The sequence below is a fragment of the Aptenodytes patagonicus genome, chromosome 4 (genome assembly GCF_965638725.1).
Source record: "Aptenodytes patagonicus chromosome 4, bAptPat1.pri.cur, whole genome shotgun sequence".
NCBI lineage: Eukaryota > Metazoa > Chordata > Aves > Sphenisciformes > Spheniscidae > Aptenodytes > Aptenodytes patagonicus.
In genome coordinates, this window is record NC_134952.1 from 18,875,224 (window position 1) to 18,903,040 (window position 27,817).

Below are 27,817 nucleotides of genomic sequence, written 5' to 3' on the forward strand. Positions count from 1 at the left end.
CAGCAAAAAATCTTTCTTCAGTTCAGCTATACTGTGATCAGACTCTGGAGAAACTTTACAAAACAAAACAGTTGTTTTAAGAATAGTTTCTTGGAAAGACTTACTCAAAGTGAATATATAGCTTATTAGTTACACTGCACACACAGAATACTCATATGTCTCTTTATCAGAGCAAAAGTGAAACAGAAGAGAGTTAATAGGACAAGGCTATAAGGAAAAAAATAGGCTAATATTCCTGCATCTAGATTTAAAAAGGCTTTTTGACCTTAGATTCTGAGTCAATGTCCAAGTAATTTAAAATAATGCAGTAAATTCTACAGAATTTTGATTCCTTATATGAAATAGATTTCTGGCATTGTCTTTATGTACGTAGATCGTAGTAAGAGTTGATACCTGTGCATGTAAGAGGGAAATAGAAAGCTTATTAGATAAGCGTGGTATGTAGTTCAAATAATACTGCCTTTTCCTGTTGTACTTTTTAGTATAAATAGTTTCATTCCTTATGTCTACACAATAGAAATTTTTACACTGCTGTAACCATGAAATGCTGTGGTGTGTGAAGAAGTAGCTTCTATTTTAAATGTGCTTATTGCTGAATCTGTTTTGACTTGCTGGCAAGTGGGCCATAGGTCTGTATCAGCATAGATTTCCCATACGCAAAGCTCTGAAAGTTCAAAAAATTCTTGGAAAACTGTTTCCATCAGCGAATTCAGACTTTGCAGTATGGCAAGCTTCAGTCACAGTCACTATACATACAAAGCAAACGTGGCCAGTAACATGAACTACAATTTTAGATTAAAACACTTGTCTAAAAAAGTTAGAGGTGTGGCTGTGCAATCCTAGTATTATATCTTAAAGAAAATGTGTTACGTACTGTATCTAAAGAAATCATGTGTGCATGTTTGAAAATATGGCATTTGCCTTACTGTAGGTAGCAACATACATTATTTGTTCTGAAGGAACATTCCTCTCCCCTTTCCTATGGTTTGCATGTTTCAATGATTAATTCACAGAAGTCTTTAGACATTTCTAAATAAAACTATAAAAATTGCTGTATGTGAATAATACATTGGGAGTCAATTAACACTAACTCAAGTTTGAATTTTTTAATGACAATTCTAGCTTAAATTTTACAAAAATCTTGTGTGCTCTGAAAATAAGTTTTCTTTGGATACAAAATCAAGATTGGATTTTAATTTACATTACACTCTATAGGTTAAAAGGTTTGGTTTTACAGACAAAACCTGATTCTTTTGTAATGAAAGCTGAAATGAAATTACCTTGTTTCTCAAGATAAAAAATATACTGAAAAAGAAAGCAAAAGCAGCCTTCTGTGTTAAAGTCTATCCCTCCTAGTTTGTTATGGCTTTAGATTGCTGATTGGCTTGGGTTTTGTATTTTTATGTTGTTGCTATTCTTTTGCAGACGGTTAGAACAAAATTCAATCAAGGTCATACCTCCTGGAGCTTTCTCACCATATAAAAAGCTTCGAAGAATGTACGTACCCAATAATTTAGATTTAATTTTTTATTTTCATATATATACACACACACACATATATATAAAAAAATAAAAAACAAGTCAAGGTCATACAGAGGAACTGCAGTCAATGTGTGAGCATTTAAGAAATTTGACTGCTGAAAGATTAACTGATATGGCAGCCTGATTATTAAGACTGTATAGCATCTTTGTCACATTAATAATAATGGTTCTTTACCAAGTATTGAAATTATTTAATATGGTTCTGCATAGAAGCAATATGTTACTGTAGTGAATATTTTATAAAAAAAATAAATTAATGGGGATAAGCCACTGTTATTTCGGAATATCTTTGAGGCTGTATAGTCCTGTGGCCATAGCAAACAGAGTATTCTTTATAAAATGTACTTAAGCAATTAGGAAGACTAAATCTTTTTGTCACTTTTTTTTTAAACATTTGAAAGGTCTATTTTTAATCATGCATTTTGTTTCAGTGTACTGGCAATTTTAGTGGTTTTATATTAAAATTCTTTGGCAGTCTCTCACATAAATACTTTAATTTCTCTCTCCCTTCCATGCCTAATTCTAATTACATATTATTTTAACGTTTGCTATTTTGAAAATAGCTTGAATTAATTGAATCAAATTTCATTTATTTCAGTGACCTGAGCAATAACCAGATCTCTGAAGCAGCTCCCGATGCTTTCCAGGGTTTACGTTCACTCAATTCACTGTAGGTATTTGTTTGACCTGTAAAAACAGAAGCAAATTTCTCATTATCTTATAGTGAAATTATTTTGGATCTTTGGATCCCTGCAGAACTTTGATCAATTCTGAAAGCTGTAAAAATGATTTCAGAATGTTAGAGTGATAATTGAATATTGTATCACAGCTGGACACTAAAAATGTATGGGTTTTTTATAAATACATTCATGGCAAAGAATTGAACAAAATCAAACATTTCTTTTATTCCCCAGTTAGTTGTTTTTACAAACAGCAAATCCACTTATCAAGGTCCCTTGGTAAGGCTGTAAACAGTGAGGTGCTGATTCTGCTGAGAGCTCTTTGGGCAACACACCTTTTGGGAAAATGTGTGATCCTGCTACCTCACAGGACCACAAGGATCTTGCAAGTATCAAGTTGTTGCTGTTAAATTCCCTTCAGGAAAATGGAAATTTCTTTATTTTTAAAGTCAAAATCATACAGTATATGCCTTTTGTAATGGTGGCTTTGTTTGCTTTATTATTTCCTGGTACAGTGTCCTCTATGGCAATAAAATTACAGAACTTCCAAAGGGCCTATTTGAAGGACTCTTTTCTCTGCAATTGCTGTGAGTATTTTTTTAGTATTTATTCTATTTTGGGATAACTCAGAAGGGGAAACACAATAAGAGATTTATTCCTGGAGAAGAACTGGCAGGAAATCCCGTATGTAAGATCAGAGTATAATAAAAACAAATTATGTTAAAGCCAAAGGAGTCAAGACTGTTGTAGGCCAGCTTGCCATTCATCCACAAATTTGATCATATCTCAGTTAATGTCTCAGCCTAAAATGATTAAAATGAAACTATTCTCTTGTGTGGAATTTATAAGGATAAAACACATAAGATATGATACTGTCTTGCCCTGTAAACAGCAAATAGTATGTATAAAGTTGTGTGGGAACCATAGAAGGAATATTTGTTTGTTTTATACAGAGAAAATACGTAGTGCAAATGCTATGTAATTTTATTTCTAGTTGTACCCATGGAAGAACAGAGTTGCAGTACAGTTTCATTGATGACTTTTAATGTTTTCTGACACTCTTCTCTGTACAATTCTTTGACTCTGTGAACTCCAGCTGCTATTTCGTGTAACACTTTGGAAATTTCCATGTGTAATCTTATAAACTATTTCTATTTAGATTTAATACTGGGAATAAAGAAGAATGTCATGATGATATGTTTATCAAATATTGTCAATATTTAGCAGAAGAGGCTGTGCACTAGTACTGTGTAAAAGAAATTTGTAAAATAGGCCATAAAACAATGGTGGTGTTTTTGGAAGAAATTGTCCCAGAATAACTGACTTGTTGATGTAAAGCTTCTTCTTAAAGAATTTAAAGCTTCTTCCCACTTGATTAGAAGTATTTAATGTCCAGACTTCACAGTGTAGTGATTGGCAAAATGTCTATTATTAACAACTCATTGAAGATGGCGAAACAGTAAGTAAATACAAAGAAAATGAAAGTTCTGTCACCACCTAGAGGTTTACATTTTGATTTATTTTAGTCACAAACTAGTATAGTAGTGAGGGGGTGTGCATTCCTGTTTTCCTTTAAAGAGATTTTAGTTATAAAAACATATTTCAGATTTTGTAAAAAAAAAAAAAGAAGAGACATCTCTGAACTTCTGTTTATTCTCTCTTAAAAAAATGTCCATAGGTTGATATACTTTGCATAAACAATACATTTTAGTCTAAGTAAATTTCTACTTGTGTGGTGAAACTCTTTATCAGAGCATTGGTTTTCAAATCCACCATTCCATTCCATTTCTGGCTGGAAATGGGAAAAAAACAAAAAATATTTGGTTATAAAAATACATCTAGTTGTATGACATTTTTATTTTTTTTCTCTTCAAAAGCATGAAGGAGTTGGTTTAGATTGGCTTGTTTGTTTTAACTTTAGAAGTCTGGGAGGTACAGGGAAGAAAAGGTTCCCTTTGAAGATGGAGAGGAAAAAGGATCCAAGACAGATTTGGATATATTCCATGCCACCGGTTTTACTACAACTCTGTTAATGCGGCAGCATGCTGATTAGTAACATATAATTAAAAGTGCCACTGCACATCTCTTCCAGCTAATGAACACAGTGTTCAGTTCCTTTTTTGTTTGTTTATTTATTTGGCAAAAGGAACTAGTTTTCCTTGCAGATACTTGATTTTTTAAGCTTGTTTCTTTGCACAGACAAATACCACACACACACGTTCTACCAGCACATACAAGAAATGTGATTTTAGCTGAATAAACCCACACATTTCAACTCCAAGGTACAAATATTTAGGAATAATTTCAGATCACCTATATAAGATATTTCAATTCACTGAAATGCCTTATGTCACTGTCAATTAATATTTGTTACTACATCTCTTGTTCTGGTTACAAATGCGCACAAAGAATTACCTGTGAAAAACGCTGAAGCTGCAGCGACACTGAGTTGTCTCAATTTTATAATTGTCTTCCATTAAACAGATTATTGAATGCCAACAAGATCAATTGCCTGCGAGTTGATGCTTTTCAAGATCTGCACAACTTGAATCTTCTTTCTTTGTATGACAACAAGCTTCAGACCATTGCAAAAGGCACCTTTTCACCCCTACGTGCAATTCAGACCTTGTATGTATGCTCGTTTATGGTTGTCTTTAGTATGACTTCATATTCTACAGGGTACTAAAAATATCGGGAACTGCTGAGACCAAAGGGAAATAATGTGTGAAATTATCATTTTTTTCTTCATGAAAGGCATTTGGCTCAGAACCCATTTATCTGTGACTGCCATCTGAAGTGGCTGGCGGATTATCTTCATGCAAACCCCATTGAGACCAGTGGTGCCCGTTGCACCAGCCCCCGCCGTCTGGCAAACAAAAGGATCGGCCAGATCAAAAGCAAGAAATTCCGCTGCTCAGGTAATTTTCTTAGTTCAGCTGCCATTTTTCTTTTATTGGCAAAAAAAGTGGTTATAGACGTTCTAATGAAGGCAGCTGGCTCTCTATGGAATTCTTAAACATTGCAGAATCTTTTTTAGTTCTTTGACTGAAGGGAGGGAAATCGTGGAAGTCATAGACTATGGGATCACGGAACATTACTATAGTTAGCACATTTGGCACTATTTCTGAGTAGCATTAAATCTAACAAACGAAATGCAATATATAATACTTCAGAATGAAATGCTAAAGTTATTCACTACAAGTATCACCAACATAAATCATTTTGTAAAATTTCCACAAGGCTCTGGAGTATGTGAAAGATCTAAAATTTTCTAGCTAAATATGGAAACATGACATATTCATTTTATACAGGGAGCTTACCTCATACTGAAATTTACTGTTTTCTTTTTCTAATCTTATTCCATTTCCTACTTACATTTCTCTAAATCCTAACTTTTGTCATATGGTATCCAGCTGTTCCAGGTGCATTTCACATTCTACAATTTATTCAGTCTCAAGTGCAAATACCAGATGAGAACTGTTCGTTATCCATGTTCCGGATACATTTATGACTATTCACACTTTGTTGTTTATCAGCTCTCGTTGTGAATACACATTTTTTCACTTAATTATCTGTAGTTAACTGTAGTCCATACTTAATCTAATAAAACTCATTCTTTGCTTGCTGACATTCAGGTGCATCTTCTATTTTTTTTCTCTTTATTTAGCTAAAGAACAGTATTTCATTCCAGGTAGGTTTGGCTCTGCAGTAAGATTGACTAACTGCAGATACTCTCTCCCTTTCCCCAAAAAAGCAAAGTTTGTTATAGCTTTTAGGAAACTGATGCATGTGTATTAACATTAGTCAATACCTGTAGCTAGACATAGTTTTCCTTTGTAGATTACTAGTAGTTCTGTTTTCTGAACATGAGCTTAGCATGCAGCTCCATTTACTTTTTTTGTCTTACAAATTTGCACACAACCTACCAAAATTATACCTCTACTTAAATTATTTAGAAGGTTGCACCTGCTAGTTCATATTTCGATTGACACCTTTACTTACCTTGTACCTTGCCTTTCTGCCACTACTGTTTTTAAAATGTAGCTCCTGAGCTGCTTTTAAACACAGGAAACCATACTACCATCAAAGAGCTAGTACAACTTTAAAAAAATAAACATTTTACAAATGAACATTTTCTTGCCTTGCTTTCATGCTCTACACTGGCTGCAGCTACTGCTTGCTCACCCTCCTTGCGTTTACGAATTCACAGTGGAATGCTTGGAAAAGAAAGCTGATATTCTTCATTAAAGGCATTCTGTGGTCACATGCATACAATGAACCAAAAATGCTTTCCATTAAAGAAAATACGACTTTAGAGTTGGGGTGAAACAGCAATTTACACACCGCTTTAAGCTACAATAAGTCTATGATATTTTCACAAAAGATTTACTGATGTTGGCCCTAGCTCTTTGAAATATTTTTCTTTATTTATTTTACCTGGCTTGTCAGGTGTGTGCACTGATTTCTTAATAGAAAAAAAACAATGATGCACTTGCATTATGTTCCTAACAGATTATAAATGATTGATTGGCAAAATAAACAAGGGAATAATTAATCTATTGATGAATTACAGTATGTGATTTGCAAGGAGGGTTTTCTACCATAGCTTAATATCTAAAAAAAATCTACAATAATTGATTATGACACCAGTGCACTTGTTCTTTCAAGTACTACAGGTATATTGTCATTCTGCAGTGGTCTTTGTCTTTTAAGCTGGTATGTTTAACAGCTCTTCTCCTAATGCTGTGTGATATATCACTTAAATTTGCGGTAATCATGTGAAGTTCTTCATGCCCTCATACTAATATGTTGGTTTGAATATGAAGAAAAGATGAAATACAAAATAAGGCAGCAATTTGTCAGCATTGGCAGCCGCGAAAATGTGTTTTAAAGCAGCATAAAACAGAGGGGGATTCAATTTCTCAAACCTGTAGTACCGCTCAATTCCTTAATGAGTAGAACAGCTGTATTCCTGCCACAGAGTGACTTCTACTCAACCTTACCAGCACAACTTTTGTCTCTGAGTTAGAAGTGTTTTCTTGCCAGCAAATGTCTTCACAGCCTGTTTATAATATGGCCACACATGCAGTTTAGTATTTTGTTCATGTACCCTTTAAAAAATGCTATTCCTGAAAAAAAAAGAAGAAAAAGACTTAATCAAAAAGTGCCACAGACTTGCTTCTTGAAATACAGCTTCTGTGCTTTCTCTTTCTATCAGGTTATCAGGAAGATGCTGTATAAAATTATTTTAGTTGTTGAAGACCTTGTCCCTGAATATTTTAGTTGTTCACTTTAAACTGCTAACGGTGATTTACTCTGGATGCAGGAGGAAAAAAAATGTATTTGTAGCCTTGCTTATTGGATATTTAAAAGAGCTAAAAACACTTCTTTACACATCAGTAAATACTGTAAAAATGTTAGCATTTCTTTAAAAACTTAAATATTTTTTATATTTGTTTTAAATATGTCATTGGGAGATCTTCCTCTGCAGATGCTAGGAAGTCTTAGTAGAATTTCATTATAGTCATTTGGAAGACTAAAGGTTATACAAGTATTAAATCATTAATTTGAAAAAATATCACTTGTCTGCTAGCTCATAGAAATATTCCATGTAGTTATATCATATGTGTTACTTAGACATCTACAAACGCTAGATAACATAATACGTGATGACTGTTGAGGTTTTTTTTCCTCCCCTGAGGAATCTGTTTCTCCTGTGTTTCTTTGGTTTGTTAAGGTTTTAAGTGGCATAGCATGTGTATATGTTCAAGGGAGCAGCTTTTAAAGAGTACATTCAAAATAGTGAAGAATAATGCATGGGAGGCATTATCATCCTATATGAAATCTGTAATTAACCCCAAACTTTTCTTCATTTTTTGATGCCACTTAAAATGAATTATTCTTTCTCTCTGCTGACGATGGTACCCCTTAGCAACATCTTCTAATCAAACTAAAGTTGAGTAGAGAACGTGAGAGCTTAGTTCATGTTTTTGTCTTAATTGGGATTACTCTGTCTTTCTTTCCTTCTTGGCTATCTTTACTTTTGCAGGAGTTCACCATTTTGGCTGTAAGTAAAGTTCAGTGTCTGAGCTAAATCACAATGTACCTCCCAGCCCTGATGCACCTTCTACTAGTCTCAGTCTTTGTCCAAGAAGAACCCACAGGTCCTTTCAGCTTCTCTTTGTTTTCTTTGTCACCCACCCTCAGTTCCTTACTGGATGTTTTCTCCTGATATGTTTAGGACGTTTTCTTTGACTGACTCTGGGAAATGGTGGAGGAAACTTTCAATGTGGTTCATTTTTTTTGTACTTTTTATTTAATCTGTGACAGTAATACTGTTACTGTGGCACTGGACATTCAGTAATAAGAATGCCATGTCATGTAAGCAAGTATTAAACTTCAGATGCTTCTGTAACTTATACCTACTCCTTCCTCTTTTCCCTTGCTCTTATCCTTGGCCTAATGGATGCAGTTTTGATAATGTAGCGAGATTTTCTGTTGTGCTTGATCTAACCATGTGGTTGTGAGGTATGAGTAAAACATGGTTCTGTCAAGCACCATGGAACGTCACGCAGCTTTCTACAGCATGGCAAGCTGCTGAGGCTTAAGTCAGGATCACACATTTTTTAAATTAAAGCTGAAAACAGGGCTTTCAATCTTACGTGTTTGAGATGATGTGGAGTATGGAGACTATGAACAAAAAATCACAGAGGTTAATGAAGTCCAGTCAACAATACAAATTTGTAACAAGAGAAAGAGAAAAGGTGGCATTCAGGATCTATTTATTCTTGATAGAGAGAAAGAAAATAAATTCTAAAAAAATCAGTGGCATTTGTGTGATTAGCTATGAACAAAGCTAGATTGGCTGACAACATAATCAGCAGAAAGTACAGCTGTGAAAAGCTCAAGTTAATGTTATCCTGTTATGTGAAGTTGGTCACAGTTTCTTTTTCCAGCATATCTTAAGCCCCTATATTTAACCCTCTCTTGAAGCCCTTGTGTCTGTTCAGTATCACAAAGTTTATCATACATTTCCCAAGTTGCCCACCCATTATCTGCATTGCAGACATCTTTTCAGCCTTCTCACAAGAAGCAAATCTTATACTTTATTGACTCAGTATCTGTATTTTGACTTGACTCTTCCACAGGCACTGAAGATTACAGATCGAAATTAAGTGGAGACTGCTTTGCAGATTTGGCTTGCCCTGAGAAATGTCGCTGTGAAGGGACCACAGTGGACTGCTCCAATCAGAAACTCAACAAAATTCCTGATCACATCCCCCAGTACACAGCAGAGTTGTAAGTTGAACCCATAATGAAACATTATTTGCTTATGGAAAAACTAACTAAAATTTTCAAATATAAAACCACAGCTTTATTGTTTTGAACAGTAAAAATTAAGTGTAACCTCTGTGGTGCACTTCAAAGGACTAGATATTAACAAAAATTATTTATGCATCATTTCAGTACCGTGTAGCCTTAAAAACTTATGCTAAATAAATAAGGTAACTATTCTATGTTTCTAGTTCTCCAGTACATGAGCTACCCTCTTGGATTTTTTTGAAAGGTAGTGGGGTTTATTTTGCTTTTAATTTTAACTACAAGAGCAAGTAGGACATCCAGAAACCAGGTGTCTGTCTTAAAAAGTGCTACCTAGGTGTTTAATAAAACGGAGCTGATTCTTCTTGTGCAAAGCACACATTATGTGTGTCAGGCAGGAGACCAGAGGAAGATAAAGCAGACAAACAAGACAGAGTTGGGTTAAAAAGATGAGGTAATAACATAATGAACAGAGATGAGCAGAAAAGAAGTCACAGATTATTACTTGCTTAATAAGTGCCATATGGGAATGATTTATAGGCATTACAACTGACGTGGTCTTCAAGGAGGGATTGAAAAATAAAATTAAGACAGCTTTACAAGGTTTTCCCATGCGCAAAGCATAGTATGAAAGGGAATGCAGAGATGCTTGAAGGATCAGCAGAAAGGCAGGAGATGAAAGTAGCCATCATTGGCAGAGCAAAGGTGGGAGGAAATAGCTGTTTTTCCTAGGAGATTCAGTGTAAAGAACAAGGAAGAATGTTGAGGGGCAAAAGAGAGGGACTTTGATTTGATGTAGAAAAGTGGGGACAGAGATGTACTGTGATCAAGTTGTGACCCACAGGGGTGAGATGAGCAACAGCGTGGTACATCTCTTAAAAGATAATCAGTCTGCAGCTGGCATCAAAGCAACAGTACAGCAGTGAAGGTATGAAATACTGAGACCATAGTTAAGGATTTTGTATATCTGGACAGTAAAAGGAATTTGAAATGGAAATATTGTGTAAATAGAGATGGAGATTTTTTTCTGTCTTTGAGCTGGGGGAGGGAGTTAAACTTGGTGATGTTCTAATTACAAGTCTGAGTGGTAATTCTAGTTGTGCCCAGAATGATGGCAAATTCAATTGAAAAAGAGGCATATGTGGTAAAAGCAAAGCTCAGCTTTTGGCCATGTTCATGCTGTTGATTTACTGTTCATAAAGTAGTGCCAGGGAAGAAAAAATTGATACGCAGTCTTGGGTAAAGGGAGATAGATTTCAGTGGAGAAATACATTTTTTTTTTCCACATAGGATTTGCTAGGGATACAATATAGAGGGTGAAGAACCAAGAAGGAGGGAAAAAGAAAGAAGATTTTAGTGTGGAGGAAGGTCCACAAGAAGACAGAAAATACTCATCAAATGTATATAATGTTATGCTATAATATTTTGAGATAAAATTACTAGAATTGAAGAATAAAAACTGATGGAGTGGATAACAGGTTAAAGTGTAGGAGGAGATCATAAAGTAATGAGTGTAAAAATCATAGTTACTGAACCAAGAGATGAGAAATGGAGTTGTTGAAGTGACAAGCATGCATTGTCTTGATTCTTAGCAGGATTCATATTTAATTCTCTCTACTCTGAAGAAATAATAATCTTAATCTAGTATTTTAATTGTTGTTTTTCACATTCATTTATTTACATGTGGAAGGTAAACTGTCAAGTGTTTTCCTTCTATAATTATGATTCATACATATTAATTCAGAAGAAACAATTAAATCATCAAGCCTCATCTGCTGTGTATCCTAAACTCTCAAATTTCAGTCAACAAAAAAATTGGGTTTGACTAAAGCATAATTCATGTTTGGTTACAGCACTTCTTTCAGAAAACATCCAGTCTTGTTTGAAGGTATCAGTGGATTAAAAATCCACCATTTCCCTGGGAGCGTTGCAGAAGTTAATAATTTCCCTTCACTTCTATTAAAATCTTTTAAAATGGGAACTTTTACTTCCAGATGGAATCCGCCTGTCTTCAGTTTCCATCGTTGCTTCTTTTATATTTTTTGCAGTTAAAGAGCCCTTTTCTGGCTCTTTATCCAAGTAAGATGGTCTTAAACTGTAACAAAGTCTCTATTCAACCTTCTTCTTGATAAACTGTACAGATTGTTCTTCAAGTCTTTTGATGTAATAAAAATTTCAACAGCCTTGCAAGTATTCTAGAGGGGATAGAGGAATTATTTCTGCATTTTTTTACTTCATCTAAAAATCCAATTGCTCTAGCTAAATACACTCTTCTGGTATTTGCCTCACCGATGCAGAAGTTACAGCTCTGTCTCTTGTTTCCTCCTATTATTCCTGGTCTTTGATGCACTGCCTTTGTTGCTCCTCTTGGGACTTCCCAGTCTAATTCTAGGGCCACTCTGTGATTTCCATTTCACAACATTTACTGGCATATATGAGAAGAGCAGCTAGTTAGCCTTTCTTTTCTTTTACCCCCCAAATTTGAGATAAAGATACTTGTTAGAGTCAAATGACATTGATGCTTCTATAACAGTGATGAGGAAGGCTAGATTATTTTCTGCAGGGTGTTGTTTGGAGCTGAGACTCAGCTTGGAAACGAAGATCAAAAGTGAGGAGAAGAGTATTGATTGTGTAGATTGCAACAGTAATAATATCACATCAAAAAACCTATTTCTTCAGAGTCATCATTTTTAAAAAAATCTGAAGGTAATAATACAGTTCAAGACAGATACTTAATTGTAAAAGGTGAAAAAACTTATAAATGAGCCAAGTGCTGTTCTAACTATTTCTATTTTGTTGCTTGCTCACAGTCTTCCAGAAAACCAGTGAAAGATCTGTCTGATCTGCCATTGAAGTATTTGAAATAAAGTACAAGCCTGTAAATGCGCCCCAGAAATAAAATATTTTTCAGGTAGCATTCTAATATATAGGAAAATTCAGGAAGCATTTGATAAATCACTTAAACCAGAGTCCCCAGGAGGAACGCTAAATAAAAACAATTTCAGTCTTATATGTTCAATTTTTGTAATGATTTTACAGTAGCTGTAAAATCCTAACAAGATAGTTTTCAAAAGCATGAATATGACTGCCGTACATAGCCTTCCAGAAAGGTTCAGCTTTTGTACCAAAACATGCAAATATCTTTCCCATTGTGTTAATAAAACAGGAAAAAGCATCAAATAAAACAGAGAAACAGAGTATAACAGAATATCAGATGCTTCTTTGTTTACTTTTTTGTTTTGAGAATGACATTTCAGTACTTTGCTCTGAATAAACAAGATACAAGTATTTTTAAGATCCTTTTCATGATCCAGTGATTGCCAGGTAACAACTATCATTATTGTCTTTACCAGTAAAGAGCACTGGGCTCAAAAAATAATTATATTAAGATCCAGAAGGAAGATACCACCACATCTGTTAATTTTTGAGTCATCTGTAATAATTTTGATTCCTCTGTGTGTGGTATCACTTACCATGATAATAGAATGAAAACTTCTTGCACAAGTATTTAACAGTTCCAGATCTAAAGCCAGCAAATTCCAGCCATAGAAATGCCATGTGATCCATGTAGTCATTCCTCTGACCACAAACCCATAATTTGTAACTCTTGACATCCTTTTATTTGTGGATCTACCCTCAGTGATGATGCATGATTTGTGATATCACCATATATACAAAGTTAAAGAGAAGATATGATTTGTGCTACAGTTTTAACCAAACACAATACAGTGATTCGACCCATGCTTCTTTTCCATCAGAGAAGTATGGAGAAACTTCCCAAATACTGAAAATCTTCAAAACACACGGAAAATTCTTAAAATTGTTCTGTAATATTGATAGTAGACTAAGACTAGTTTAAATAAAATAAAAATTCAAATTCTACATCTGACATTAGGTAGGACTAATTAGCACCACAAATGCAAGATTGAGGAATAACCAGGAAATAGTTCAAGAGAAAAGGCTATGGTGGTGTTATCATACCTATGAAAGATGAAGGAGTGCCATTGGGCGCTGCTACAAATTTCATTTTGGGATGTATGTACAGGAGTGTAGTATGTAAGTTATATGAAATAATTATTTTACTGTACTTTACAATAGTAAAATATCAGCTGGAATACTGTGTCAAGGACTTCACTTTTCAAGATGGATATGGATCACTTGGAAAAAATTTCAAGGAGAACAAGAATCATCTAGAAAAGAAGACTTCCGAGGAAAAACTGAAAAGATTGAATGCATTTGTATGAAGGAAACTTGAGGGAGAGACAAAGTAAATTATTTTTAATATGTAAAAGGTTGTTGCGAAGCAGAAAGGATCAAATTGTTTGTCTTTTTCAATGGGGTTAGAAATGTTTGCAGTAGAGCACAGCAAGGAAGAATTACTAGAATCAATAAATGTTTTCACAAACAAGTCATTCTTCTAGACAATATAGCACTTGAAAAGTATTTGAAAATGTCAGCATTTATAGAACACATCGTGCTTCCGTTGTTGATGGACAGAGAAAAAAAGGCTGTTTTCAATGATGATGTAACTTTGTTAATTGACACTGTGAAAAAATTCATTTGATACGGTCCCACTAAAAATCACATTAAGTCATCCAGCTGATTTTCAGAGGTGGTAGCATCTTTTGACATTCATGTTCCTTGTACTTCAGTGTGATATACAAATGTTCCGTATATATCCAAAAAAACTCTTCCTGCCTTCTCTCAGTTTAGTTCCGTGCTGAAACTATTGTACAGCCATACCTTCAGATTTACAACCTTAATTTCCCTTCTGGCTATCATTGAGAATAAGCAGGAAGAAAGGATGAACAAGCAGCTCTCTTTTATTTTCTAGGGGTTTTTTTAATCTTGTCTTGCAATAAGGAAATTCTGAAAAGCACTCTGCATTTAGATTTATGCTGAATTTCGTTTCACAGTGATCTTGTCAGTGATCTCTTTTCCTTCCTATTTAAGATCTCTAAATAAAAGCTGGACAGACTCCCTTCCTTCATATGATGATTCCATTAAAACATATAAGGAATCCAAGGCTCATAATTTCCGTTTTCTTTTCAAGAGAGAAAATAGGGAATACTGGGTCAGTGCAAATATTTTTTTAAATATAGATGGTCCCCTACCCTAGCAGCTGCTAAAGGTATACTATGCTGGAACAGCCTTGATACCTGGGCAGAAAAGATCAGTATCCAGCTAGTATTTGTTGCTCATTGTATACCTTCTTGTAGCATTACAAAGCAGCATTTAATGCTTCCTTACGCAATTTCTGTGTGTTAGGTGGAGTGGTCTGAAGATAAACGATGGTCAGAGAAGTGTTTTTAAATTCTTGGGAAGACCTATGCAGTGTGTTTCAGTCCCTATTCAAAAGAAGCATTGAGCATAAAGTAATTATTTCATTCTTGCAAATAGTGTTCTGTGAGCACCACCAGATGTCTGGCAGACCCCACCTGATACCCTTTAAAGAACAGTAAACTAATCTTCAGTGGTTTATATGTGCTTCTTAAAGATTTTTATTTATAAGTTGCCATGGAATCCTTCCTTAGTTACATTTTTGTTTTTCTTCCCTTAAAAGAAAAATTAAAAACATCATCTTATATTTCCCTGCAGTTTTAGTTGTATGATATTTTGTGATCTGGTTTTGATTCTGTATGTCTTATGTATGCCTAAGTTTAACTAATGAGAATGTTCATTCACAGGAATTACCAGAATTAGAAATGTCAGAATATACGGAATTGTTCTTCAGCTACCAGTTGAATACCAGCTATTCAGTTAAACCAGTCTGAAAAGCTTACTTAGTGTGGAACATTCTGTACCAGTGCCTGAATATTTTTTTCTGAAATTGATGTTATTTCTTGTAGGCGACTAAATAACAACGAATTTTCAGTCCTGGAAGCTACTGGAATCTTTAGGAAACTTCCTCAGCTGCGTAAAATGTAAGTGCAACTTCAGTGACCTTGTCTATTCAGATAGCACATTAGCTCCTTGCTGTGTTTCTCCAGCTTTCTTAGTTCTTATCTATAAAAGATTCAGTATATTCTAATCAAAAATCAAGAATGAGTTTAAATTACTCACTGAGGTAGATCAGAGTTGGCAGCTCTTCTCTATGGGACTAGGCACTGCCAGTAACAACTTCTCATGGTGTCTAGCTCCAGCACCTTCACTGCAGTGTCCAGCCAGCTGGTCTGTTACACAGCCACAGCAGGGAGCTCACAGTATAAGCTGCTCAAAAAAGGTTCCAGTAATCTTTTGTAACTTCCCGTACTACTCCCTGACCAGGCAATTTTGCCTCTTTCAGCACATTCAAGACATGCCTTTGATTCTGTGCTTCATTAAATTGTCATTAGATGAGGGGAATATAAAAATTAAATGACTGAGAAAAAAAAAAGATGTGATAGTTCATCCATGTAAGTCCATGTTCACAGTTCATGTTCTAAGAGGAGTTTATAACCTTACCAGTTGCAGTTGTTACTAAAAATAAATCTATGAAAAGCTTTTCTTTCGCTTATGTAAAAGACATATTTAAGGGTAGATCATTTAGTTAGACTTAGTGACTCTGTGCTCAATCTTCTCAGGATTAATTCCAAACATAAATAGTAAGTGAAGAAAAATGCAAGTAAAAATAGATCAGATTAATTAAAATTATGCACTGCTTTTTGAATGTAGTCACCAAGTTACTACCATTTGTAAAAGGTCAGTCTAGATTACTAGTGACCAAAATCTCAAGGGGAGCAATAGTATTACTTAAACTATTGTTAGCCTTATGCAGATCCTTGCTGGCAGCTGTCATGATCACGATTAGTTAAATACTTATTACTGATTTTTTTAGTTAGTAGACAAAGATTAAAAAAAAACCAAAACAAAAAACAACTTTGCTTTTGATCTATCCACTTGAGTACATCTTGCCACTTCAGATTGGGCTGAGATACTTAAAAAAAGAATGTAGGAATGTCTGGCACAGCAGTGTTCTGGTGCTAATACCCAGTTTTCTTCATTCCTCAAGGATCTCAGATTAGCACTTTCTACAGCTACAGAGTGCCTTTAAAATAAATAAAATACTTGATGTGGCGTACCTACACAAGCACACACACACACGCACACATATATCAGTTCTTCATATTTAAGAAAAACGGGGAAAAGGGAATATATTGTCAGTAATTACATATTTTCAGGCTATAGAGGTAGCTTAGTAAACATTTCATGTCATCTTTGCTGCTTTTTAGTTGAGGAGGTGTTCAAGACAAAAGAAAGAAAAGGAAGAATATTAATCAGTCGTAGTGTAGCTGTCTGCTGGAACTCCCAAGAGCTTTGAAATCTGGATAACTGAGGAGGAACAAAATTGAGAAAATGTTAATGAAAAGTTATCATTTTTACTAATACTGCTCCGTAACTTCCTAATATAGTTATCAGTTGTTACAACATTCTTCAATTTAGAGAATAGTAATAGTGACTGGTTAAGCATGACTGGAAAGCAGTGAGGTAGTGATGTTACAGAGACACCAATACCAGTGAATTCTGTATTTTTGTGGAGCTCATATTTCTTCTGGAGGTTCAAATAGGTGCAAAGGTCTTTCTGCACAGATGACATTGAAAAATTGGGGCCTAAATGTTTAATTGATTTGATGGTTCATCAGTAATAAAGCATGTGTATGCACTGCATCATTGATTAGCTATGCAACATGAATCCTTAAAATATCCCTGTGAAGTGGGTGAAGTAGTATCCATGTTACACCAGGAACAAGTAAGATTTTAGGAAACTAGGGGCTTGACATGGATAAGCCAGCTGAGATGAGAAATAATGAGTTTCTTGCTTCCAGTCTTGTGCAGCACCTTACAGGAGACTGACCAGCCCCACTGTGAAACTAAATGAAAGCAATGATTGTATACTTCATCACAGGCAAGGTATACGTTAAATTACAGCTAGGCTAGAGATGAGTAGTCAGCACTCAAGATTAAGCCACAACTCCTTGTTTTCTGTGTCTTAGATAATGGCACCAATTCATTCTGGCAAGTGTATGAATTTTTGTTCTAACAAATAGAATCTTTCTTGATTTGAACAATTAAAGCGCTGTTCTAGAAGTTGCATCAAATAATGTTTGATTTTCTTCCCAACACCATTAATTCCATCAAATAAAAAGTTTTTAGCTTCACTTCATTTTACGTTGTCTCAGAGCATTTTTAAGAACTTTTTAAAAATCACTAGTGTGTTATAACAGTTTAGTGTGTAGATATGTACTTCTGTAATATGTATAAATAGTTATATGAAACAAACAAAACAAAAGGAGGCAAGAATAACATGAAAAATCTTTAAGAAATTGTGTGTTGTTGGGTATGTATGCTTTTGTATATATAGTACAGATACTACCCATTTGGGATGTAATTTCCATATTTCAACTAAAAACCATAAACACTAAATATTTTGGCAGTATTTTAGGTCATTTTCCCACATTTTGATCTGCTTTGCATGCGAATTGCAGATAAATGAACTATCGTGCTTATAAAACCTCCTTTTTAACTAATGTCGTAAATGATTAACATTTCATTTACTGTTTACATTCACACATTCCATTTACATATGTTGCTGTTTATACTGTTTTCTTATATTTGTGTCTACCAAGATGTAATAAAGAAATCAGAGTGATTAGTTGTGCTGGTACTCACAGAGTATCATTTTGTTACTAATTTGTCTAATAATGCTACAAGGACTGGAGACATGAAAAAAATATACAGTCACTGACAACATTCAAAATTATGAAAAGATGTTCTCGTGTGGCAGCAGCACGGACTGGGCAATTGCCATTCTTTAAAAACATCTTCCAAAGATTGCTTTAAAAATCTTTACTTCTTTAGTTAGCAGGGCATTGAATTTTGCTTTTATTGGTTCGAAGTTGAACAATATATTTGTTACTTTTGAACAGTAAGTCAGTATCTTGAAATCTATGCAGTCTGCAGCATTTAATAGTTAATTTAGGGTATTCAAAAAAGAAAACATGTTTTTCTCTGTTTCTGTTAATGTGTGATAGAAACCTGAGCAATAACAAGATTACCGATATTGAAGAAGGAGCATTTGATGGAGCCTCTGGCGTGAATGAACTATTGCTCACTAGCAACCGCTTGGAAAGTGTTCGACACAAAATGTTCAAAGGACTAGAAAGTCTCAAAACACTGTAAGTGTAATTATTTGCATGGTTTTATTCTTCCCTTCTGCCAGGTATTTTTAAAGTAATATTCTGTCTGTCCTAAAAACTTTGATTTTGGAGGATTAGCTATGGATTATTCAAGCATATCTTAGTTTTTGTTCCTATTTTACAAAAAGTTATCATACGTTATATGAATTCTTTAATTATTTAATTATGGATATAGTGTAGCTGAAATTCTTCGTTGTGGTTACTTGACTACAGAAATTACGAGTCCTCTAAAATGATGAAGCGGTTGAGAATGGGTAAACATCTAACTGCAGAAATGGAAATGGGAATAATCATCTGCTTCAAAGTAACAGAATTTTGTACAGGAATTACACATTTTACGTAATGGAGTCTGATTCAGTTCAGTGCAACCATTACTGGGAATTTTGCTAGAGGAAAAAATGATTCTGGTGGATATTGAAATGTGGGAAATTATTCTCTCCTAAGTAATTTTAATGTAATTTCAACAGTGAAGGGAGGAGTAAAAGCACTATAGCTTGAACTAATTTCATTCTTTCCATTAAGGCAGTTTAGCTCTTTCCACTCAAAAAAAGATGTTTATACAATCCACAGCTTCTTGGCCTTCTTCAGAGAGCCTGTTCTTCTGATCAGCAGAGCAGAGCCAAGATTAAATGGTCTTTGGGGCTTCAGCTGTCCATAGACGTTAGGTATTTTTAATAAATCAGGCCTATCATTTAAAGCTGCTAAAATTGTTAGAAGCAGCTATTCTTAGACAAGAGTGTGGGGAAAAAAATATTCATTTATTGATGGACAGGTAGGAAAACAGCAAACTTCAAAGCTCATATGATTTACAGAAATATGAGAGATTTTAGAATAGGCGTTTCTTGCTTAGTATTCTGAAATTTTTACTAAATCTTAGAGTCATGCTGAGGAGGAGTCAGGGTAGCCTGATTTCATTTAGTTGAAACGCTTGAGAATGTAGTAGAAGTGGTTTATAGAATTTATCGTAAGAAAATTCAGGTTGAAGGGGCCTCAGGAGGAGGTCAGTTGGTACAACCTTCTGCTCCTTGTAAATAGCAGTTCTGGAGTCATTAGGTTGGAAACATGAAGAGGGGACTGCTGTGCATCTCTGATTTGGGGAATTTCAATCAATTTAATCTATTGTCAGTTAACAAACTCATAATTACTGATTCTGGTATTGAAAGAAAAAAAAACACAAATGCTTAGGGGAAACACCCCTTGCCTCTGTGAAACCTAGCCACCCACCTTTCTGTTTTCCAGTCCCCTCCACGCACACTGCACTCAGTCCCTTCAGTGAGGTGACAGGTGGCACAGGCGTCACTGCATTTGTGGTTCCTCCACTGGTAGCAGTCCTTTCGGAGTCATACCTCTCAGGCCCTGCTCAGGACACCACTTCAGCTCCAGCCCCTGCTCGGGCTAAGCTAAGAAATGCTGATCCTTCCTTTCTCAGGATGCTGAGGAGCAACCGCGTGAGCTGTGTGGGAAACGACAGCTTCACGGGCCTGAGCTCAGTCCGCCTGCTCTCGCTGTATGACAACCAGATCACCACCGTGGCACCTGGCTCCTTCGATACCCTGCATTCGCTCTCTACGTTGTAAGTCACGTTCGTGTTTTACCTTACCCACGTTTAAACCTCTAACATTTTGGGGACATTTCTGTTAATGGTTTACTGTATAGTTTCACAGTGTGAGGTAAAGTTGAGGGAAATGAGTTCATAGAGGGATTTTTGAGAAAGTTTATTTTCTGGGTCATCTTGGACACATGAAGAGTGTGTTTTCATAGTGCCCTTAGATGCAGCATTAGACTGGTTTCCAGAATTGCCTGAGAAGGCAGGAAAAACATCCTGGTTGCCCCCCTTGCAGAAGCCCACTGATCTCAGCCAGGCTAGAAACCCACAATTTAGGTAGGCATCGCATGATCGCAGCTGGTCGAATCACCATGTTGTCTGTCCTTCTGCACTGTGCTGTCCGATTATTATCTTAAATTTTCTCTGCCTACTGAGAATCTTAATTCATACATGTTTTATAATGAAGCTTCAGTCTCATTTTCTATAAAAAGAAGCATCCCTTTTTTATTTAAATATGTTGTAATTTAAGGGAAGCGAAAACAGTGAGTGAAGCTGCCACTCAGTTTACTGAAGAAATGCTTTTTGTAGGTAGCATCAGTCAGGAAAGTACTTAATCCCCTTTTTACATAAAAAGTGACACTTTGCACCAAGTGACTAATTTGTGCATATTAAGGATGGCATGTTTATAAATAATGGAACTGTCAATAGGTTTGTGCTGAAAGTACTGACTTCTAAAAGTAAATTCATTTTTATAACTGGCATGTAATCAACTTAGCTGTGACTTCAGGTAGGAAACTTATTCTCTGGAGCAAATAAAAGATGGAAATCTTGAGATGACAAATTAATGGAATAGCTGTTGTCAGGTTAAAGCTAATAATGTAAAGTAATCAGCCTTCATCTCTATATGAAGTTATTGCATTATCAGTACAGAATGGCTTGACAAGAAGTCAGGTCTTTGACAGTTTTAAATTATTTCTAAACAAGTTAATGAAGATTCACCACACAGAGCCTAAATTACAGCTTTCACCTATGTTTGTACATAGTATTGTTTGAAGAATGGTATTTAAGCTTAGCTTTTTGAAAATAGAAATAGAATACTTAGGACAAAAAAATGGTGTAATCTGAAGTAAACTTTCCTGTGGTTCTCAGAAACCTCTTGGCCAATCCCTTCAACTGCAATTGCCACCTCGCATGGCTTGGAGACTGGCTAAGGAAGAAACGCATTGTGACGGGGAACCCTCGCTGCCAAAAACCCTACTTCCTCAAAGAGATTCCCATCCAAGATGTGGCAATTCAGGATTTTACATGTGATGATGGTAAGAAAATTAATAGTTGAACTTTTTATAATTTCAGCTTTCATATGTATAGCTGCATGATTCCCATAGAACCCAAAGTGTTATGCTTTAAATAACTTAATTTGCGCTTCAATCTCAGCTTCTGCGTCAGTTTAAAAATCTTCCACCCATTTTTGGATGATCAGCAAGCACACAGCTATTGTATATATGTTTTCAAAAGTTTTTCTTGCCTATGTTCGGTACTGTAAATCAAAATTTAGAGGTAATATAAAAATTAAATAAATTGATCAAATGTTGTAGTTCAGATAAGAATATTTTCAAATGCTGATGCTTGAATCAAGTGCTCTTTTAGGTTACTTGATCAAATAATATGCCATTTTGCTTAGTTTGTGACTTCCTGAATGTCAGAATTCCCCTCAACGCTCAAAAAAAAGATGGCTGCTATTTTGCGTCTCTCTCATACATGCTTCCATTTATTGCATTATTAGTTTGTCAATTTTCAAGGCTGTAACTTTTCTTTAAAGGGAATCTGTTTATTTTTAATAATTCGTTAATTTTGAAAATCAACATATATTTTGCTTTATTATCTTTCATTTTAAGTTTTGTTCTTTCTTAATGATCTTTTTTTCCATATAATAGCATTTTTCCTAGTGAAACAGCATTGTACTACATAAAGCGTCACTTGAAATGTAAATTCTTGGAGCGATGGTTTACAGAGATGACTTAAAGTTTTCCCTACCTAGAGATACCATAATATAGAAATATCATGTTTGCTTACGGGCATTCCAGATGGGATATTATTGCCAATACTGAAGTGACATTTGTATAGCAAGCTTAGCATCTCTTTGGTTTTATTAACCAGGAAATGATGACAATAGCTGCTCTCCACTGTCCCGCTGTCCTGCAGAATGTACTTGTCTAGACACAGTAGTTCGCTGCAGCAACAAAGGTCTAAAAGCTTTGCCTAAAGGCATCCCAAAAGATGTAACTGAACTGTAAGTGGCACACTTTTTTTCCTTTTATGAAAATCAATGTCAGATTCATATTGTCAGGTTCAAGAATGAGGGGAGAAGAAAATGAAGAATTGGATTCAGTAGATCAGTTGAAATTTATTAATATAGCACTTTATAGATATAAAGACTTGCACAGTATCTTGAGAAATTTGAGGTTAAGTTTGAATTAGCAGTGCCCTGTAAGTCCCAAAACACTCTAAGAACTGTTACTGAAAAGCTTTAAAAATATATGTATATAAAATTGTAATCACTCCCAGAATTTATAACCCCAACACTGAACCATCATATAACTGAACATGGATATCATAGAATCATAGAATGATGGAATGGTTTGGGTTGGAAGGGACCTTAAGGTCATCTAACTTCCAACCCCCCTGCCATGGTCAGGGACATCTTCCACTAGACCAGGTTGCTCAAAGCCCCATCCAACCTGGCCTTGAACACTTCCAGGGATGGGGCATCCACAACTTCTCTGGGCAACCTGTTCCAGTGCCTCACCACCCTCACAGTGAAGAATTTCTTCCTTATATCTAATCTAAATCTACCCGCTTTCAGTTTAGAGCCATTACCCTCTGTCCTATATCACTACATGCCCTTGTAAAAAGTCCCTCTCCAGCTTTCTTGTAGGCCCCCTTCAGGTACTGGAAGGCTGCCATAAGGTCTTCCCGGAGCCTTCTCTTCTCCAGGCTTACGTATTACAATGTAATTATTACATATATATATATATATATATATATATATAATATTACATATATATATCACACATGTATTATATTACAGATGTATTATATTACATATGTTACATTACATATAACCCATCATATTACAATGGGTTAAATTATGGGCAACAGTGAATCTGTTTAACCTATGGTCACTGTTTAGGAAGGAATTAAGAAGTTCAATTACATGAAAAGCAAAAAGAAAACAATCTATTAATGTGTTTGCATATTTTCATAATAAACATGTTTTTGTGATATTTCAAAAAGTGGTTTTAATAGAAAGTCTTACTTTTCATATAGGCAGTCTTATACAATCTGGGATATTTTATTAAACTCTTGATACATTTTTATATGAGAAAAATGGTTAAGATTGCATTTTATGAAAAGATATAATTTGAATATGCAGATGGACAGTAACATTGATATAAAAGAGAGCTTGCTACCTCATGTATTGTTTGAAGATAATAACTGAATAAGCTACTCATAAGACTAGATGAGTCAATTTTTATGCATTACGAAAGGGAAAATATAAACCTAAAAATTGGGTTATTCATCTGTTTTGAATCTTGACCAGATAGGTCACAAGATTGAAAGAAAGAGATAGAAATGATTGAGAAGAAAAAAAGTTGAGTTTGTGTTACATATGGCAAGTATTTAATATTAAATTACTAATGCTTCATAATGACTAATTAACGTAGGGCTTTTTCAGAAGACATCATAACTGTGTTTCTTATGTCACTAAAACAGTGTTATTGTTTTACCATTTGGTATTATACAGAAGATTCTGAAATGTCCACCACTAGTTTGGTGCTTAATAGCATCCAAAAGCTTTAGTCATTAATGAAGAGAAATTATTAAGAACTCAAATTAGCACACAGCGATATAAACCTGTAACTTATTTCATTAGGTTTTGGTGTTGGGTTTTTTCCTCGAATAAAAGATGACTTAATTAAATATAGTCTGGCCTAATAAATACAATTTGACAATGTAAGGGCATCAATGCAATGTAAAATTAAGGAGCTAAAGAGAGATTCTTTTGGAAGTGCAAGTGGAACCCTGACTGTGACTGAAAACTCATTTGTGTACAATTTTGTATGCTTTAATTAGTGTCTAAACATGCAATTTAGCATCATTTCAAAAGGATAATGGAGGTGGTTCCTGTTAGCAGTTGCATACTGATTGATTCTTCTTGTTCATTAGCATGCATAACCCTTCCAAGATTTATTCTTCATGTGTTTTATAAAATATCTTAATAGTTGCTTCATTTGAACAAGAAGGAATTTTTATCAGCCAAGTGGATACTTGCAGTACTTCAGTTCTAATGAAGCAAAAGCAATATATCCTAATTTATCTGTCGATAAAAGAATTTTCTCAGAATACTTACTCCTTCAAAAAATTTAAATGTTGTTTGTTTCTTTTTTAATAATTAAGTATATGAGCCCATGCTCCATTCACCACCATTTATGTAATGCCATTAACATAGTGTAAGCATAAAACTTGTTGAGACACATAGTTTGGGTTTGGCAAGCAGCCCTAAGGAAGGCATGGTCCAAGGGGAAAAAAAAAACACAGAAAGAAAAAGCTTTTTGATTAGATGTAAACAGTTATTTCATTAAGTTTTACTGTGTTTCAGCCCATCCATTTAGTCAAGACAAAAGTTTCCAAAGATGCTGCAGCATACTTAAAGACATTAAGCTCAAAATTAATCTAAGAATGTCTCTATCAGAGGCTGCTCTTAACTCAAGTGTGTTCCAAGTATTTGGATGGCTAAAATATCTTCTTTGTATAGGGATAATGAGGGTGTAGTTTTCACTTGGGTTCCAGGAGACACAAGTAATACCACTATAATACCACCATCAGCAAGTCATTTGCCCCAGTTGAGAAACTAAAGACCTTTAATCTTCCTGCCACTGTCTGCTCCATTTCAGAGAATCAGGTAAATTCAGCACTTCTTATCATCTCTAAACTACTTGCCCTGTTTACATGAAGAGCCCCTCCACTTGCACTTTGTACTGAGTGGCTGCACACTGGAAGCTTTTTAGGCAAGGCTTATTACCTTCCTTTGCCTGTAACTCAGGTGCCAATACAGTTTGATGGCTCTGCACCTGTTAACTGTAAGGATGAACAAGTCTGTTACTGAGAATTATGAGCATGGAAGAAGAGCAAGCGATACAATACAGGAGCTGTAAACATACAAGGGGGGCGGGGGGGAATCTAACTTTTCTGGTGAAGGGTAATTGATTACTGTCTTTAGTCCCTAACATACTCCATAGGAACAGGCTTGCAGTATGTCATGCCTGATATATCATGAGATATACAGGGAGAAATTAAGGTAGGTGACCTGAACTGCAGGCATGACAAATGCTGTTAGAGCTGAGACCAGCCCTTGCTGTTTCTACTGTTAAGGACTACTTCTGCAATGTCGAGGTCTGTTTCTATTTACGATAGCTCAAAATCCACACTTAATGTGACTTGCAGAAGTTAGATTTATTTGTCACCTGTTTTGCAAAGTCTTTACGAAATAATAGAAAGTACTATGTAAGAGTTGGTTGTTATTACTGTTACTTTATAATATTCATAATATCTCATATAATAGCATTTGGATCTTAGGCTACTGGTCCTCAGTTGTGTCCCTAAACACCAAAATTTGTAAGCAAGGTTTCTTATAAAACGGAAATACTATGTATTCATTTGTTATTAACTTTACTGTTGCATTCTAAGATTAGTGGATGAAGATGCTACTGTTTTAATGAAAAAAATAATGCTCCATGTTTTATTTTTCTATTTTAGTTATTTGGATGGAAATCAGTTTACCCTTGTTCCAAAAGAGCTTTCCAACTACAAGCATTTAACACTTATGTAAGTAGTTTTAGAACAACATTCTCTATTGGAATGAAAAAAAACAAACCAAAAGAAAAAAGCCTACTCCGTTATACCTGGCTTTAGTTATAAGAGAAAAAAAACATAAAATGTATCATATCTTTTAGCAAATGTAATACCCAACCACATTTATGAAATGGAGGATATTTTATTCTACTTATCACATCCTACATATAATATACTCGGTCACATTTTATAAACAGGGGTATTTCATTCCAGTGATTACATCACAAAGTAAATAAGCAGAAATTATAGTTAACCTGAAGAGAGATGTAAGACCTTACAAAATGTGTTAGGGTAATGCAGCATTTTGTTACGCAGCTCCGTAAAGGCACTAGAATCATTTCAGTTACAAAAGAAACATTCTGTGATATGTTTCACTCCGTGGTATGCTTCACGTAGGAATAGCACATAACAGCTGTTGTAACACTTGAGTGTAACCTCTTCTGTTTCTCCCACAATATATGGTTTAATGACTCAAGAAGAGAGCTTGACTAGAATGCCTTACTCCCAACTGTATTGCTGACTCATTCTGTGATTTGAGGCAAATCACTGGCTGCTCTAAAATTTATTACCTCTACTTCATGAATTATTTGAATATGATTTCAGTACCTTGTAAGAGTACAGTGAGAGAAACAGGAAGACTCTCGATGTAAATGGCTGTAATTCCATGGCCTTTGTTAGGACTACAAAAATTTATACCAGCTGAGGTTGAACTGTGTAACATTCTGAAAGCAGTTTGTGGTTTCATTATAATCAGAATAAAAAGTGGAGGGGAGTAACAAAATCCCTTAAATTTCTTTTTGACTGGGTTTAGAGCTTTGCTGCAAAAGTTGAAAATGGTTTGGCATTCAAAAACAAGAACTTGATTTCCTTTATTTACCTCATGCTAGACAAAAGTGGTCACGGTCACAAATTTAGAAAAAACATGTTTCCAAAACTTTTTGTATTTTGCAAATAACATCAGGAAAAAACCCTTGCAATATTCTCAAATGTATACAGCGTAGAACATATAGGAAATCTTTGTGGATTGTTTAGGGAGGTTATACAAGATCTAACTTGCAGCACACAGAAAATACAAACTTTGGAACCTCAGTACAAGAAGCAAGCGTGTAGATTGGACTGTGTGCAGCAGCAGTATCAGTGGAGACTGGATATATGTCTAGAGATGAGGTTAGAGTCATAGTGACAAGGCTTTCATCACAGAGGTTAGGTACTCATGGTCTATTTTTTGACAAACACAGACAGAAATGATATAACTTTACCCCCTAATCAGAAAATACACACAAACAATTTAGCAGACAAATGTAATACAATAAATTATAGATGAACAGTAAATAAAATGCAAATAAGATGAGTATTAACAGTCTCTATTTATCAGACCTGTGGGGCACGTTATTGTAATCTCTTCTGAATATATCCTCATACTGCTGTTACGAAGTTGAGAATGTTCCTCAGCTGTGGTTGGAAAACCAAAACACTATGCATAGTTCTGTGGCCAAACAAGGAATTACATACGAGCCTCCTGAGTTCCAGATTAACAAGGAAAATTGTTTATTTCTAACTTTTTCTTTCTCTTTTGAATAGATTGCTCTGTTATACTTGCCTAATATGTTTATTATGATGAGTCAATTGTCTTACATGCT

The 27,817-nt window shown here is 35.0% G+C and overlaps 1 protein-coding gene across 5 annotated transcripts in view; it reads left to right on the plus strand.

Annotated features, from left to right (window-relative positions):
• Positions 1-27,817, plus strand: part of SLIT2 (slit guidance ligand 2) — a 275,349-nt gene that overhangs the window by 199,712 nt on the left and 47,820 nt on the right. For all 5 annotated transcript variants that reach the window (XM_076336013.1, XM_076336014.1, XM_076336015.1 and 2 more), the window contains exons 10-21: positions 1,426-1,497; positions 2,141-2,212; positions 2,738-2,809; positions 4,707-4,850; positions 4,977-5,140; positions 9,371-9,521; positions 15,392-15,466; positions 18,554-18,697; positions 20,148-20,291; positions 21,414-21,580; positions 22,422-22,554; positions 26,082-26,150. In XM_076336013.1, coding sequence (XP_076192128.1) covers positions 1,426-1,497; positions 2,141-2,212; positions 2,738-2,809; positions 4,707-4,850; positions 4,977-5,140; positions 9,371-9,521; positions 15,392-15,466; positions 18,554-18,697; positions 20,148-20,291; positions 21,414-21,580; positions 22,422-22,554; positions 26,082-26,150 — 1,407 coding nt within the window. The remainder of the gene's footprint in view (positions 1-1,425; positions 1,498-2,140; positions 2,213-2,737; positions 2,810-4,706; positions 4,851-4,976; positions 5,141-9,370; positions 9,522-15,391; positions 15,467-18,553; positions 18,698-20,147; positions 20,292-21,413; positions 21,581-22,421; positions 22,555-26,081; positions 26,151-27,817) is intronic.